At 31.9% G+C, this 17,179-nt stretch overlaps 2 protein-coding genes and 1 pseudogene across 2 annotated transcripts; 2 read left to right on the top strand and 1 right to left on the bottom strand.

Moving 5' to 3' along the window:
* The first annotated feature begins 553 nt into the window (after positions 1–553).
* LOC103500855 (pentatricopeptide repeat-containing protein At5g03800) lies at positions 554–3,425 on the top strand. The gene has a single exon (XM_008464295.3). It carries the CDS (start codon positions 665–667, stop codon positions 3,380–3,382), a length of 2,718 nt encoding a protein of 905 aa, XP_008462517.1. The 5' UTR covers positions 554–664; the 3' UTR covers positions 3,383–3,425.
* A 404-nt stretch (positions 3,426–3,829) lies between these two features.
* LOC103500969 (beta-galactosidase 7-like) lies at positions 3,830–7,833 on the bottom strand (annotated as a pseudogene).
* Positions 7,834–12,749: 4,916 nt separating this feature from the next.
* LOC103500858 (probable glycosyltransferase At5g03795) lies at positions 12,750–15,986 on the top strand. The gene is made up of 4 exons (XM_008464297.3): positions 12,750–13,279; positions 13,438–13,703; positions 14,819–15,167; positions 15,253–15,986. The coding sequence occupies exons 1-4, from the start codon at positions 13,001–13,003 to the stop codon at positions 15,913–15,915; spliced, it is 1,557 nt and encodes a 518-aa protein (XP_008462519.1). The 5' UTR covers positions 12,750–13,000; the 3' UTR covers positions 15,916–15,986.
* The last annotated feature ends 1,193 nt before the right edge of the window (positions 15,987–17,179 follow it).

The following is a 17,179-nucleotide window of genomic DNA, read 5'->3' as shown; positions in this document are numbered from 1 at the left end:
CTATATTTTGTAAACAATTCCAATATTTTGCTATTTTTAAAAATACTCTTATATTGTACTCCAATATATCAACAATCTTTTATTCTCTCCTTTCTTTACCTTTTTTCATCTAATTGCCTGCGAACTTGTTTGAACATTGTGGATACTAAAAAACAAACAAACAAAAAAATTTCTTAAATTATCTTCCTTATACCTGAAAATAGCAGTAGAATGAATAGTTATCCTTGATTCAAAGAAAAAAAAGTCATAGTTTTTATTTAATTATAGAGTATCAACGATTATATTTTACTTTTAGATTTTGAATTTAGTTTTTATCCCATCAATATATGTCGAAACATAGTTTTGAGTTTAGTTTTCGCCTCTATTGGTCTTTAAAATTAGTTTTACATTAAATAATTTAAAATAATTATGATGAAAAATTTTTAGTAATTGAAAATTAATAGAAAAATAACAACAAATTAGTAGAAGTAAACATTAAAGAAAAAAAAATCAGTTTTTTATCCTTGCATATTATTTGTAGAGTTTTTTTCTTTTTGGATTACATGGCACCCGCAGCAGTTGGGGAAGGAAAAGAAAGGCAAGAAAGAAGAGTTGAAGACTGAGCAAAGAAAATATCAGTTATGGGTATGCTTAAAGTTGGCGCCTTTGGATGAAACCCATATGAATGGCAGCCATTGTTTCACTCTCTACATACCCCATTTCTGCACCTTCTCTTCTTCCTCCCACCATCTTCTCCCGCTTTCCTTCTATGCCCGCCAATCCTTCTCCTCCAACACCACCACCACATCTATCCAAAACTTCTTTGTCTCTCTGTAACCCAAACCCCTGTCTCCGCCCATTCAATTCCACCTCTCCCACCCAATTCCCCACCTGCCCTCAACACCTTGTCTCTGTTTCAGAACCCCTTTTCGCTTCACGCCCTCTAAACACCTCTCTTTCTACCGTTGCTTCCCCCTTCGACTTGCTTCGCCTATCCACTCGCTACGGTGACCCTGACCTCGCCAGAGCTGTTCATGCTCAGTTTCTCAAGCTCGAGGAAGATATCTTTCTGGGTAATGCTCTAATTTCGGCTTATCTCAAATTGGGACTTGTTCGAGATGCTGATAAAGTCTTTTCTGGCCTTTCTTGTCCTAATGTGGTGTCTTACACTGCGTTGATTTCTGGGTTTTCCAAGTCGAATTGGGAAGATGAGGCTGTTGAGCTTTTCTTTGCGATGTTGGACTCAGGTATTGAGCCGAATGAATATACTTTTGTAGCAATTTTGACTGCTTGTATTCGAAATATGGATTATCAGTTAGGTTTGCAAGTTCATGGTATTGTCGTCAAATTGGGATTCTTGAGTTGTGTTTTCATTTGTAATGCACTTATGGGGTTGTATTGTAAGTGTGGGTTTTTGGGACTTGTACTTAGATTGTTCGAGGAAATGCTTGAGAGAGACATTACTTCATGGAATACTGTTATCTCGAGTTTGGTGAAGGAGTTCAAGTATGATGAAGCGTTCGATTACTTTCGTGGTATGCAGCTATGTAAGGGTCTCAGAGTGGATCATTTCTCTCTTTCTACTCTATTGACTGCTTGTGCTGGTAGTGTTAAACCAATGAAAGGCCAACAACTTCATGCTCTTGCTTTGAAGGTCGGGCTGGAGTCTCATTTGAGCGTGAGCAATTCCCTTATTGGTTTCTATACTAAATGTGGGAGTGCAAATGATGTAAAGGATCTGTTTGAGACAATGCCAATAAGAGATGTTATTACTTGGACAGGAATGATAACGTCATACATGGAATTTGGAATGTTGGATTTGGCAGTCGAAGTTTTTGATAAGATGCCGAAGAGGAATTGCATCTCTTATAATGCTGTTTTGGCAGGACTTTCAAGGAATGGCGACGGGTCTAGAGCTCTGGAACTTTTCATTGAAATGTTAGAGGAGGGTATAGAAATATCAGATTGCACATTGACTAGCATCATCACTGCATGCGGGTTGCTCAAAAGTTTTAAAGTTAGCCAACAGATTCAAGGCTTCGTCGTGAAATTCGGTATTTTGTCAAATTCTTGTATTGAAACAGCATTGGTTGACATGTATACAAGGTGTGGAAGGATGGAGGATGCTGAAAAGATGTTTCATCAGCGTTCATTAGAGAATGACTACACTGCAATGCTAACATCAATGATTTGTGGGTATACTCGAAATGGGAAACTTAATGAAGCGATTTCTCTCTTCCACTCTGGTCAATCTGAAGGAGCCATTGTTATGGATGAAGTTGTGTCGACATCAATACTCTCTCTTTGTGGGAATATAGGCTTTCATGAGATGGGGAAGCAAATGCATTGCCATGCACTTAAATCAGGTCTCATAACTGATACAGGGGTAGGAAATGCAACAGTCAGCATGTACTCAAAGTGCTGGAATATGGATGATGCCGTCCATGTGTTCAATACAATGAACATGCAAGACATTGTTTCTTGGAATGGTTTAGTTGCTGGCCACGTGCTTCATTGGCAGGGTGATAAAGCCTTGGGAATTTGGAAGAAGATGGAAAAGGCAGGAATAAAACCTGACAATATTACGTTTGCTTTGATTATTTCAGCATACAAACACACTGAATTGAATTTAGTTGATAGTTGTCGCAGTTTATTTGTCTCTATGGAAACTGAACACAATATCAAACCCACTTTAGAGCATTATGCCTCCTTCATCAGTGTTTTGGGTCGTTGGGGTCTTCTTGAAGAAGCTGAACAAACAATCAGGAACATGCCTTTTGAACCGGATGTTTATGTCTGGCGTGCTTTGCTTAATAGTTGTAAAATCAACAAAAATGAAAGGCTGGAAAAACTTGCTGTCAGAAACATACTGGCAGTGGAGCCGAAAGATCCGTTTTCTTACATACTTAAGTCCAATCTATACTCTGCATCAGGGAGATGGCACTATTCGGAAAAGGTGAGAGAGGATATGCGAGAGAAAGGGTTCCGGAAGCACCCAAGTCAGAGCTGGATCATTCATGAGAACAAAATTCATTCATTTTATGCCAGAGACAGGTCTCATCCTCAAGTAAAAGACATTTACAGTGGATTAGAGATACTAATCTTAGAATGTTTAAAAATTGGTTATGTTCCGGACACAAGTTTTGTTCTTCAAGAAGTAGAGGAACGCCAAAAGAAGGAATTTTTGTTCTATCACAGTGGAAAATTAGCTGCAACTTTTGGGATTCTAATGACCAAACCGGGAAAGCCTATTCAAATTGTGAAGAATGTCCGTTTGTGTGGAGATTGCCATACCTTCTTGAAATATGTTTCTATTGTCACCAGAAGGAAAATACTTCTTAGGGACACTTCGGGTTTTCATTGCTTTATAGATGGCCAATGCTCATGTACAGATTACTGGTAACTATTTTTCAATCACCATAAATCTCATATATTTATGCTTAGAATCTCTTGAAGTTATTATTATATTTGGGAAACTGCATCTTTGCATTTGAAGAGAATTAGGATAGCTCTCTAGTGAATCTCTTGGTTTTATAGTATTTATAGATTGTTTGGATTGACTGAGTGCATTATTGTTGTATGCTGCTGAACCAAATAAACTGTTGCGGAGGGGGGGGGAGGGGTTTGAGGAGAGACAAAAAGTTAGGTAACTGATGAAAATAATGAATTACTTATAATCTTATATTAACATAAAATAAAATTAGAGCGGGGGTGGACAAAACACCTATAATTACAGGAAACCAAACCTAGAAATCTAAAAAATAACAGGCAATTTTGTATTCTGAAAACCTTTAGAAAAAACGAAAGGGAAATTTATATTAAGCGTAAAAACTTAAGAAACAAGAATATCCTAACAAGTAACTTGAACTGCAAGCCGATTATGTTTCTTGCAACCAGTGTTTCCAAGATTACTTTTTGTAACTTCAATGGAACATTTCCTTTTTCCAAGACATGCCTACAATCCAAAAGAAAACAAACCATAAAAAACTCACAAAATTAAATACAATACCATATTGTGGAACAACCTAACGAGCGCCATAACCATTTAACAGAAAGAAGTTTTACCTTTTCAATGACTGAGAGGGCAGTGGAAGAATCACAGGTACCCTTCTGGAAATTGTCACAATTGCCATGAGGATTCCCAAAGCTCACAAAATTGATGTTTTTGATGGTTCGATCATGGCATGATAGCTCCAATGTGCTTCCTGCATAAGGCTTTGCACACACTTTTTTCACTCTTGTTATCTGGATATCTATATTCAATGGCACCCCACCAAACTCCTCGAATAAAATCAGTGTGTTTTCTTTGCCTTTATTCAGGTACGATCTTGGAATGTGGTACCTATGTAATTTTCAAACAATCATTACTTTCTTTTCACTTGAAACAATCATATTATACAATTTACGTTCTATGCCCAAAAACTCGAAAACATACCATCTTTGAGTGGGTTTTCCACAGTTAGTGACACACTTGTTATCATAGTATGCTCCACGGAAGTCACAATGTGAAGAGCAATCATTTTCATTTGCATGATAACTTGGCCAGTACCTTCCAATGCTTTTTCCATTTACCCAAGCATGCCCCTTTCCCATGCCCAGTAAATCCACCACCACTCCTTCTCGTTTTTTAGGAGTTTGGAAAGTGGTCTGTACCAAACAGATTTTAGAGTTAATTTGGGTAGATTGTTACAGAATATAGGTTTTCAAAAGTAAGGGGAAAAAGAAGAAGAAAATTTAATACCTTCTACCAAGTGAAATTCTGGTTTGACGGGAGATTGTCAGAGAGCCAGGGCTTTCTAAATCGATGATTAGGATCGAAAAACTCATACTTTTCACCATCCAAACCAATTTTGTAGGCCCATTCATTATTCGACAAATCCCTTATTGTTTCTCCATCAGCAACTAATTCAACTGGTCCATGAACTCCCGCCTCAACATCTTCAAAGTGTGCTCCATAATGCTTCATTTCCCAATTAAAATTTCATGTTTGTAAATTTAAATTAAGGGTTTTCATCTTTATCGAAGGGTTTTTAATGTGCTTGTACTTACAGGTAATCCAACTGTGGCACTTAATAGAACAATCTGGTTGAATCCATGCCTTAGATTCCTAACTTCCTTCTCAAATATGAAGTTATATTTGCTTTTTAAAGCATATTGTGACCTTGATATTTGGATTTGAAGCTTATCGATATATGATGTAAGATCTTTTTAGACATAAAAATGTTTTGAGAAAGGTGAGAACTTACCAATATGCCTTTTGTTGACGAAGGCATGAAGTATATGGCCACGAGTGTTAACGCGCAATTTTACCCTCTTGCCAAAAAGTGGATCGGATCCCTCAAGATGGAAACTGAAATAGAGGGTAAATACAATTATTATGATTAGGTTTATGATTCTGACTATAATTAGGAGATAATTAAAAAGGGGAACTTAGAACTTACCCAGTGAGGTACCACAAGTAATCACTGGCATCATTTGTGACAACCTTTTGATCAAGAAGCCTATTGGCAGTGATAACACTTCCATCAACTCGATCCTCATATGTCATGTGTTCTATTTTCTCGCTTCTCCATTGCCATTTGAATCCTTTGTTTGTTCTTTGGCTCGAAACCTTCTCTCTTATCGTTGTTTGAGTGTTTACCTGATAGATATTCATAGATTCATCAAACAAACAGGATTGAATTGCGAAAAAGGAAATTATTGTAATGGAAGAAATGAGAGAATTCATTACCTCTGCAGTATTGTAAACTTCAGATTTGCAATCAGGAAGTATACCGACTGACCAACCAGGAATATTATAGGTTCTATCTCCAAAAGTTACATTCCTGTCACCATTTTCTGCATTTCCAATGAAGCAACTTGATTTTCCCTTGTAGGTGTAAGTTGTTGCCCGTTACAAATATTTAGGTCACTGTCAGTAATTGTACCAAATCTTTTAATCTTAAAGAGAGAGAGAGAGAGATTCTCACTGTTGTCGAATGGCCATAATCAGTGTGTTTAACATCACCATAGGTCAAAACTTTCTCCATTGACATCAAAAGTTCATTAAGTTGCTTCAAATGTTCCCATTTTGGTTGGTTTATATTCCCTAACAAACAAATCTAGATCAGACTCCCATTTTCATTAAATGGGTCTCATTTCAAAATCAAAATCATTAACAAAATAAGAGCAAAATCTACCATATTCGTCAAGTGGTGCATTATAATCATAAAAAGTCTTGATGTAAGGACCTCCTGAAGTTCTACCAAAGTTTGTCCCACCATGATACTACAAAAGAAAAAATGGATCAAAATTATTAATATATTTTTCTTAAAAAAAAACACGTGATTTTAGGGTGAAAATTACCATATAGTAATTTTGCAAGGAACCACCATATTGGAAGAAACGAGCAACAGAAAATGCTACATCCTCAGCTGTTCTCATTGGGTCCCCAGTTCTTGAACCTAATTTTTTTTCAATTGATAAAAAATTAAATTTATCTTATTTAATGAAAATTAAATAAAATACAAGAATTAGCATAGGTAAAAGGACAAACCAGCCAGTCCACATCTTAGGACTACTTTTATTGTTGGGTTTGAATTGGTCGCAGTAAAGCCCATTGCATGTATTAATCTGTCAATTACAAAATGAAATGTAAATAAACTTTTAACAACAAACAAATAAATAAATGAGAAAGGAGCATTATGGCAAATGGAATACCATGGGTTGAGGAGCATCTTTTTGTTGACATATAACCCAAGGAACATCAAGGTCGTAAGATTGTGCTAACTCAGCACACCACTTCACATACTCATTCCCCTCTTCTCCATACGATGATTTTACATTTCCATACTCATTTTCAATCTAAAATAAACATATCAGTAATTCTCCATTTTCTTTAATAATAATAATTAAATTAAAATTTTGAGACTTAAAATAATAATAATACTAATAACCTGGGCAAGGATGATGGGTCCTCCTTGTGATGCAAATAACTTATTATTCTCCATTTTGTTGACTATTAATGAGGTGAATTTTTCCATCTCATCCTAAATCACAATTAATTTTACTATCATTACTCAAATTTATTATTAATTAGTAAGCAAACTAATAATACAAATATATATATATATATATATATATATATATATACCATGTAAACTTGATTACTTGATTATTTGTTCTTAACTGGATGCCAGGAAGGTTATGCAACCAAACAGGAAATCCACTGCAAAGAAATTAAAATATAAATAGATAGAAATGAAAATTAATAAAAGAAAAAAGAGAAATTAAATTTACCCATAATTCCACTCTGCACAAACATAAGGTCCAATTCTAAGAATAGCATAAAGCCCTTGTTCTTGTATTGTTTTAATAAACTTTACCAAATCATTATTTCCCGAAAAATCATACTGACAATATATATATATATATATATTAAATATTTTAGGAACAAACAAATAAATATTTTGATTTAGAAAGAAAAAGAAAAATTACTTGGCCACGTTCAGGTTCATGGGCATTCCAAAATACGTAAGTGTCAATTGCATTAACCCCTCCTTTTGCTTTCTTCATCAACAATGGCCACATCTATATTAATTATAAACAAAATTCATACAGTTAATTAAATAACTAAATGATGTAAATGAATAGGAATTAAATTAATATCGAATGAGAAAAAAAAAAAAAAAAGTTTACTTCAGGAGTGCTATGAGGATAATGAATGGAACCAGAAATTATAATTTTTCTGTCTCCATTTATTTTTAGAGCTCTTCCATCATAAGAAAATGAAGTTTTCTTTGCAGAAGAAAGTATGGGTAGAGCTAATATCAAAATGACAAAGTTTAAGAATACAAAATTCCCACTCCAACCCATTTTTGAGTTTCTGCTAATGGGGAACTCTCTCGATTTATAATGCAAATTTATGAATTTTAGATGTTCATATAATTTTGATTTTGTAATTCTGATTTCGTTTCTGAGATTTTTTTTTTTTTTTTTTTGTCGTTTTTATAATGAAAATGAATCATAAATTATTAGGATCATAACCATTTTCAAATAAATAAATAAAAACAATATGATAATCTTTAAATAATCTTTTTAAATAATGTCATCTCTCCTTCGGATTTTAGGAAACACCAAATTGATAATCTTTTTTCATTAACCCTCCAAACTTTTTAATTGAATGTGAATAGCTCATAATTCTTTTATATACTTCTAGTGATCATGATAACCATATATTAAGATCATAATTTTTTACGATTTTCATGTGTCGTTTTAAGATGACGACTAGATCAACTCAAAAGTGAGTTAAAGTTCATTTTTTTCACAAGGATATTTATGATTAATTATAAAGACACTCTCAATGCATTTGAAAAAAAAAAAATCTAATGCAGATTCAAGATTTTATAAATAAAAAGTTATTGGATACAATAAAAATGGGTTATAAATTATTGGGATTTATATCCATTTTCAAATGAATAATTACTAATGCTTCGTTTTTTTCCCCTTAATTTTAGTTGGGAAGTCTGCTTTTCAATTTAATTTTTTTTGCTTTTCAATTTAATTTTTTTAGTTGTCTTCATTATTAAATATATTAATTGGAATACTTACCTTAATTTCATATTATTGTTATATTTAATTAGGTAAATTATTTAAATTATTTGAACAGTATCAGATTAAATAAATAATAAAAACAACCATAATCTTTAAATATTAACATTTATGCCCTCTGATTTTAGAAAACACTGAATTGGTCATCTATTTTAATGCAAAAAAGAACGAGAAGAATTTTGTTTATGCACTACTGGATCCACATGAGGGTTAGGAGCACATGTCTTCTTCCACTTATCGGTTTTTCTATTTTAAATATATCTTTTTAGTACCATTTAATTATATATATAGAGATGAATTCAACTATATGAATGAGGTTTAAACTATGAATGAGATTTTAAGGCGCTTCTATCATTTTGATCTGACTTGGAATCTCATCTTATCCATTTTTAAAACTCGTTTTACTTTAAAAAATCAAAATTTTGAATTCTGATATATTAGGTATGTTCCATTGTCTATTTTTTCTATGAAATGAAACGAAGTTCCTTTAAAAATATATATATAAATTTAGGAAAACTAAAAGAAATTTAGTTTTAAAGAAAATCATATTTTTAAGTGTAAATCATAAAATGATAGGGTAATTATAATAGGTAGCAATTTTTAGAATAATTATCAAGTATGTAGCAATATTTTTAAAAAATTGCAAATATAGCAAAATCTATTGGTGATAGAGTTCTATAATTGATAGACTCTTAAGTTTTATAGTGATAGACCAACATTTGTTACATGGTCTATTAGTAATAGACTCCTATCATTAATAGATTTTGACTGATTTTACTATGTTTGCAATTTTTTTAAAATGTTGCTATATATCTTATTATTTTGAATGTAATTGTTATATTTGCAACTATCCGTAAATACTTTTTTTTAGAGTAAATACGTATATTTTAAAGAAAAATACTATTAGAGACTACTAAGTTAAGAAAAAAACAAAATTATTTTACCAATTTTTGTTGCTTAAAACTAAAAATTTTAATACTTTTTTTAAATGTATAATAGATATATAAACTTGTAATTTAGTATTTAAAAATCTAAAAATTTATTATATTTTTTAATTAAACGTACGTTTTTTATTTTGAATAGCTAGTAGTCATATATTATTTTTCTTTCAAACCATGTTTGTCAATTTTCATTCGTCGCTTAATTTTACTTATTTTGATGATATCATGTGATTCTCATCAATATCATATCGATGTATTTAAAATTATATTTACATGAGTTTGTGTCTCTCTTTTCTTCTATGCAACATAATTAAACTTGGGTCGATATGTTATCCTTGCCTTAATTTAAAATTTAAAATGATTAGTTATATTCTTCAAATTCAAAATTTTATATTTTCTTTCATTTTAACACAATGGGTTAGACAAAATTAGGTCAGGATTTGGAGTGTTAGAGTGCGTTTGGATGGACCGTGGAAAAAAAATTGTTTTTCAAAAATACACTTTCTTTTAAGCACTTTTTTAAAACTGAATTTGAAATCCAAACGCTCCATTAGATCTTTTATAAGCGTTCATATACATAACTTTGTTTAAAAACTTATTTTCTCAAAATTTGGTTTTGAGTTTTCTTTTTAAATAGATTATTTTCCGATCTCATTTTTTAAAAATATATTTTGAAAAGTTATCAAAAACACCTCAAATATTTTGAAATTGATTTTTTTTTCAAACTTAAACACTTTAAAATGTAATCCAACAAATAAGTAAATTTTCTTTTATCAACTACTTAAGTTTTTGTGTAAATCGATCATTAATATATCATCCGATAGTCCAAAAAAATTTATTGAAAATTTTTGGCCATAGGTAATCATGGGTAAAAACAATCACAATTTTCAACTTATAATAATAGGAACCCAAACCAAACACTTTAGGCATAACAAACCACTTCACCAACTTAAGTAACGAGATTTGTCAATCATCCATTCTAATTTAGAAAATTAAAATTGTAGTTTCATTTTAAGTTGCTAAATTAAATTTCTTAAAAAGTTATGGAAAGATATTTTTAAACTAACTTATGAGATATTTAATTTACCTAATCTAATTAAAATGTGTTTCGAAATTGACACTAAATTAATCGTTTACTTACTATAAATTAAAGAATATTGATATTTTGTGTTCAATTCTGAAATGCTACAAACCATATTAAACATTCCATTTTTCGAACAATTCTCTCATATGAATATTATTATCTAATATTTTTCTTAAGATAATGAAAAGCAGATTCAAACTACAAATTTTTTAATGGTTTGACAGATTGTATATCCATTAAATTTTACTCCTCTCTTTGGCTACCTGACTTAAAGTTTGGACTAAATTATTGATAGTTTTGTATCGTAAGATTTATCATATTGATTATATATATTTAAGGCATGTATAAATATGAAATTCATGTGTGGTATCATATTTGTATATATATTGATCTTATCTTAACTATATGCATCTTTGCACTTATAGCGGCGGTGGAGATAGACATGCACGGCAACCACCAATCTCCGGTGCGGCGGTGCCGGTGCGTTTAATGCTCCTAATTATGACCAGAATTTATCAACTAATTAGCACCAAAAATCTAATTAAGTCTTCCATATAATAAATACCAATTAAAATAGATACATACACGTACTAATTTAATTTCTTCCTACTTCCAATGACTTTATTCAAATTCCCACTCAGAAACTTCTTACTAAACAACTCCCAATATTTAACCAAATTTTAAAACCTTAAGTTTTTGCTTTTTCATATCGTTCAAATTGCCCAAAGAAACATGAATCTCAATTCTTAAAACCTTAAAACACAATTGCATTTAATATTTTTATTGAACTACGTACATGAAAGTTAGTTTTCAATGGATTAAAATTAAAGGAAAAAAGGGCATTGGGAGTTTAAATGAGAGGTGGCAATTGGCATGCACGAGAGAGAGAGAGAGAGAGAGAGAAAGTTTCCCCCTCCTTAATTTCTTTCTCAAACCTTTATTACTATTATTAAATTTCTCTTTAAATGAGAGGTGGCAATTTTTTTGGTTTAATTCAATGTGTGTTAGAGTTACATTTTATATATATACTTCAAATTAAAATTTATAGGTTTAGTTACAGTTTCTTTAGAGATAATTTTAATTACAGTTTCCATTCTTGTATTTTTAGTTTTAGTTTAGTTTTTATATTTGTCTTTATGATTTCAAGAGTTTCAATTCATATAGTTTAGATTGACTCAATTTTAATGTAAGTTATACATGCATGAAAATAAAAGAAAAAAAAAATTACTCTAACCCCATTTATGGTTTATTATGTGATCAATATTTAGGGTTCTTGGACTTTTCATTGATATATGGAATTAAAGCAAGCATATCGTAGAAGATAAAAACTTATAAATCATATTAAAAAGTAAGTTATAAGTTTGACCAATATTATTATTTGAATTTGTTACTATAATTTTACCAAAAAAGAATCAATTTAGTCTTATCTCTTGAGATTAAATTAAATTTGACATTTATTATTTCCAAACTTTCAATACCAAAGGTGGCATGAACTAGAAAGAGAGCGAAGATTGATAATTACTCTACACTACTTTTTGGTTTAACATGTCTCTCGTCTCTCTTATTTTCAAAAATGGAAAAGAAAAAAGAAAAAAAAAAAAGAACATGTCCCTCTCTTACAAACCCATTTTTTTTGTTTAATTTTCATAGTATTCAACTTCTTTTATTAGTCAAAGTATATTCTTTTGGTATAATATTTTTTAATATTTTATCTAAAAAAATTTAATTTAAACATTTCTTGAAGTTGGGAGTTAAGTATATATCACAAACACAATTATCTAAAGAAAACTACCATAAAATTATAAAACCTACTAGGTGGCATATATTTTTTTCATTTATTTTAATAGAATGACAGAAAAGATCAATTTAAAATCCTAAACTAACTAATATATTATTAGTTTCAACAGTGTATCAATTTAAACTAAAAAGTTATATCAATTTAACTTATTCATTATATTTTATTTAAATACACTTATGAAAATTAATGATCAGTTATAAAGTTTAGAATTTAAATTAACATTCTAGAGTATAAATTGATACAAACAAAACATTAAATTATGGGTTGGGTGATATAAGTTTGGTATTTACCCTAAAATGACATATTAGATATGGTATAGGAAGGAAAGGAATTAAGTAGAGAAACATTGAACATGATGAACTAAGAAATTAAATATGTGAACAAGGGGTATAATGGGAATAAGGAAAAGTTGCATGAAGGGAAGTATGAATTAAAGTAAAAAGGAAATAACAGATTGACACTTGGCAGTAACATTGTTACTATTTATGGCCACATCCTCTGTTCTTCCATCACCTTTCTCCTTCTTCTCTCTCTGTTCTCACTTCTTTTGTACTAACCCCTCCAATGAAGTAAAAGAAATTTCCAGTTCTTGAAACTTGCAAGAGAGTCATGAAGTTCCCGGTTTTTGTAATTCCCCTCATCGCCATTTCTTGTTTTCTTGCTCTTTTCGCTCCTCAGTTCAACACCGATTGGACCATTTTCTTTCATAAATCTGCTCCAATCCACCCCTCTCTTTCTTATTCCTTCAAAAGAGAGGAATTTCATTCTAATACCTCCGTTTCGGTAGCGGCGGACGAGGCTGCGGCGGCGGCGAATGTCTCTGTTCTTTCTTTTTCTTCCCCACCGCCACCAGTGAACGACGAAAAGCAAAGTCTTCAACTACACCCAGTAAGATTCTTTTTGTATTTATCATTTTGCATGTAGAATTTTTCAAACACGAGGATTGGAATCTTTAAGACGAATCAAGATTGATTCCTGTTTTTTGTGTTTTGAGAGTTGGTGTTAATGTAGCTAATATGGATATGTGATGATAATGATACGAACAGAACAGGACGAGAGTCAACGAAGATTTGGGAGAAACCGCGACCGCCATTAATGGAGTGATCAGAAACGTTTCTAATGATAGTAGTTATGAATCAGCGGTGAAAGTGAGAGCAAGAAGACAGAGAGAATATACAAAATTGGAGAGAATTGAAGCAGGGTTAAGAAGAGCAAGAGCCGCCATTAGAGAAGCTAAGTTCCTTAATCAAACACAAGATCCTGACTTCGTGCCTTCTGGTCCAATGTATTGGAATTCCAAAGCATTTCACAGGTTAAATTTCAATCTTTTGTTTCTTAATTTTGTTCACAAGTTATCAACTTTTGAATTTGTTTTTCTTTCTAACAATACTGTATTTAATGAGGATTAAAAATGGTTGACCAAAATTTGATAATGATGCAATTTATTTTGTTTTATTATAACATAAGATTACAAGTGTTAAGGGTGAAATATATCCTAGCTTTTTTTGGGTTCTTCATTTAATTTTGAATTCTATTTTGTCTTTCATGTATTTTGCATTTTCGAACGATTAACCTTATCAATGTGTAGGTTTAACCATGATTTGTATTTATCATAAGTCAGATTTTTACAATATTTGTGTATTATCATGTATATATCAAATTGGGAAAAATTCAATTTTCTGTCTAGCTGTGTTACATTATAGTTGCCTAACGATTTTAATTAGCTTGATACTGATCGAAACAATCAGCCTTCCTTCCAAGAGGTGGAAGGTTTGAATCCCCCAACCTTGAATGACAAATCCAAAAATTTTGTTTAAACATAGGCCTCGAGATAGATTTTAGACAGATATACCACTGAGGCAGCTAGGAGTTTTGATATTGTGGCCGATACATACATACATATCCAAATCCGTTGACCAAACATGAAATTGACATAAATGTTGCAATTAAAACCTTATACCTTAGGGGGTGACTAAGGGAATGAACCGGCCTCCTTAAGAAGTCATATAATTACTGTATAATTAATGTTTTTTACCTCCACACTTCTCAATTTAATATTTAACCTCCTTGGTATATTTTGCAATTAGTACTATGTTATTGGTTTTTCGAATTGTTAAAATATGGCTTGGCCAAAGTTTTTGTGGCATGATATGTAAGTATTATTTTCTCTGTTGAACTCTGAATGCAAGTTAATTTTTCTGAGAAAGTTGTGCACTGAAAAATATGTACTCTTGACCAAAAGAGGTAAGAGGTTTGAATCTTGGCATACTCGAGACCAAGTATTCGGTGTTTCTAGCGTTAACTTGAAATTTTAAGGTTAGAAAATTAATACACTAATATAGAAATGGCGACGTTAGAAGTGTTCAAAAGACAAGAGGGTATTCCCATTCATTTTCTTACCATTTCCTGTAATGGCAATTATGGCAGGAGTTACCTTGAGATGGAGAAGGAGATGAAGATCTTTGTGTACGAAGAAGGAGAGCCTCCCCTGTTTCACAATGGCCCTTGCAAGAGCATTTACTCAACTGAAGGTAACTTCATCCACGCCATCGAAATGGACTCCCAATTTCGAACCAAAGATCCCAACAAGGCCCATGTCTTCTTCCTTCCTCTAAGTGTTGCCATGCTCGTTCGGTTCGTCTATGTTCACGACTCACATGACTTCACTCCAATACGACACACCGTCATTGATTACATCAATGTCATTGGAACCAAATACCCGTTTTGGAATCGCTCACTCGGTGCTGATCATTTTATGCTCTCCTGCCATGATTGGGTAAGTAATTCACATTGTTCAAGATTTAACTATTATATTCCCATCACTTAGATTCCTTTTCATATTGTTAATCTGACCTCGACAGGGTCCTGAAGCATCGAAGTCGGTTCCCAATCTATACAAAAACTCGATTCGAGTACTGTGTAATGCAAACACCTCCGAGGGCTTCAACCCATCAAAGGACGTATCATTCCCAGAAATCAATCTACAAACAGGTTACCTGACTGGATTTCTTGGCGGCCCATCTCCCTCCCACCGCCCAATCCTGGCCTTCTTCGCCGGTGGGCTTCACGGCCCAATAAGGCCCATTCTAATCCAACAGTGGGAGAACCAAGACCAAGACATTCAAGTCCACCAATATCTCCCCAAGGGCGTCGTCTCCTACATTGACATGATGAGGAAGAGCAAGTTCTGTCTCTGCCCCAGCGGCTACGAAGTTGCCAGCCCTAGGATTGTCGAGGCCATTTACACCGGCTGCGTTCCTGTCCTCATTTCCGACCACTACGTCCCACCATTCAGCGACGTAATCAATTGGAAATCTTTCTCTGTTGAGGTCTCGGTCGACGAAATTCCAAACTTGAAGACGATCTTGACAGGAATATCGACACGGCAGTACTTGAGAATGTATAGGAGGGTGGTGAAAGTTAGGAGACACTTTGAAGTAAACTCTCCGCCGAAGAGATATGATGTGTATCATATGATTTTACATTCTGTATGGCTTAGAAGACTCAATCTTAGACTACGTTGATATAGTAAGTAATTGTATTGGATACTGATCAATTTTAATTTGTATAGCTATTTATTGCTTCACTTTTTTTTAGATTTATGGATTCTCTAATCCGAGTGATCATTTTCATTACGTTTTCTGGTTTGATAAATTAATAATTGGAATCATTGAATTACTTAGGTAAATTAAAAAAAAAGGCTTTCATGTAGATATAAGAAAAAAGAATTGTTTATTAACATATTATTAATCATTTTATAGTTCATATTACCACCACTATGCTGAGAATTGGTATTAGCGTAAAAATTGAGGAGGGATTTGAATCCTATATTAACTTTGTTGGTGATACCAAACCAAACCAAACCAAAATGTGTGAAGAGTTTCTGTTGGTGATACCAAACCAACATGTGTCAAAGTGTTTATTGCATGTGGGATCTAGATTTTAGAGATCTTTGTACTCTCTCACTCTACATACCACATGATTTATTTATTTATTTATTTATTTATTTATTTTGGCTCTTATGCTGTCAGATTGTTGGTATTGTCAATTTCACAAAATTTCAAAATTTGATCTCTAAATTTAAGTGGTCATCACTGTATGGATGGAGTGTTTTTAAAAAAATATAATAAACTCACCTTACAACATATAAAAAATGTTTCGTGTTTGACATACGATCGGTGTTTGACATACGATCGTTTAGATTTGATAGTTCAAATTTCGTTACAATTTATTTTTTCAATTCTACTGTTTTTTTTTATATGATCAGTTTAATTTGATTATGTTTAAACACGATCATTTATATTTGAATTCAGATATAAACGATTTTTTTTTTCAAATTTGGTACACAATAATTTAGATTTGGCTAAACAATTTTTTTTTTAATTTTTTTGGTACACGATCATTTATTTTTTTTACACGCAATATTTTAAATTTTGCTATTTTTTTGTACAAGTCTTTTATATTTGGTTGTCCAAAAAAGTGACGGAAAAGAATAAAGACATGGAAAGAAATTACAGCAAAAAAAAGAGAGAAAAAAAATAAAAGGACAAATTTGAAATATTTAAAAGATTGTGTTTTATTACATTTATGAAAATTACCCTTTAATAAACGGAAACTTTCTTGAATATAACAAACTATTAAAACATTTAAGTTTGTATTTTTAAAAATTTTCAAGTTACTCTTCCATCCTTGTTCTTTCTGATTTTCTTATCGTTTTTATTCTTATGTCTTTCTATCTTTCTTCTTTTTCTGATTTTCTTATCATTTTTATTCTTATTTCTTTCAATA

This window comes from Cucumis melo, chromosome 8 (assembly GCF_025177605.1).
Source record: "Cucumis melo cultivar AY chromosome 8, USDA_Cmelo_AY_1.0, whole genome shotgun sequence".
Taxonomy (NCBI): Eukaryota; Viridiplantae; Streptophyta; class Magnoliopsida; order Cucurbitales; family Cucurbitaceae; genus Cucumis; species Cucumis melo.
This window is presented reverse-complemented; position numbering and strand designations above follow the sequence as displayed.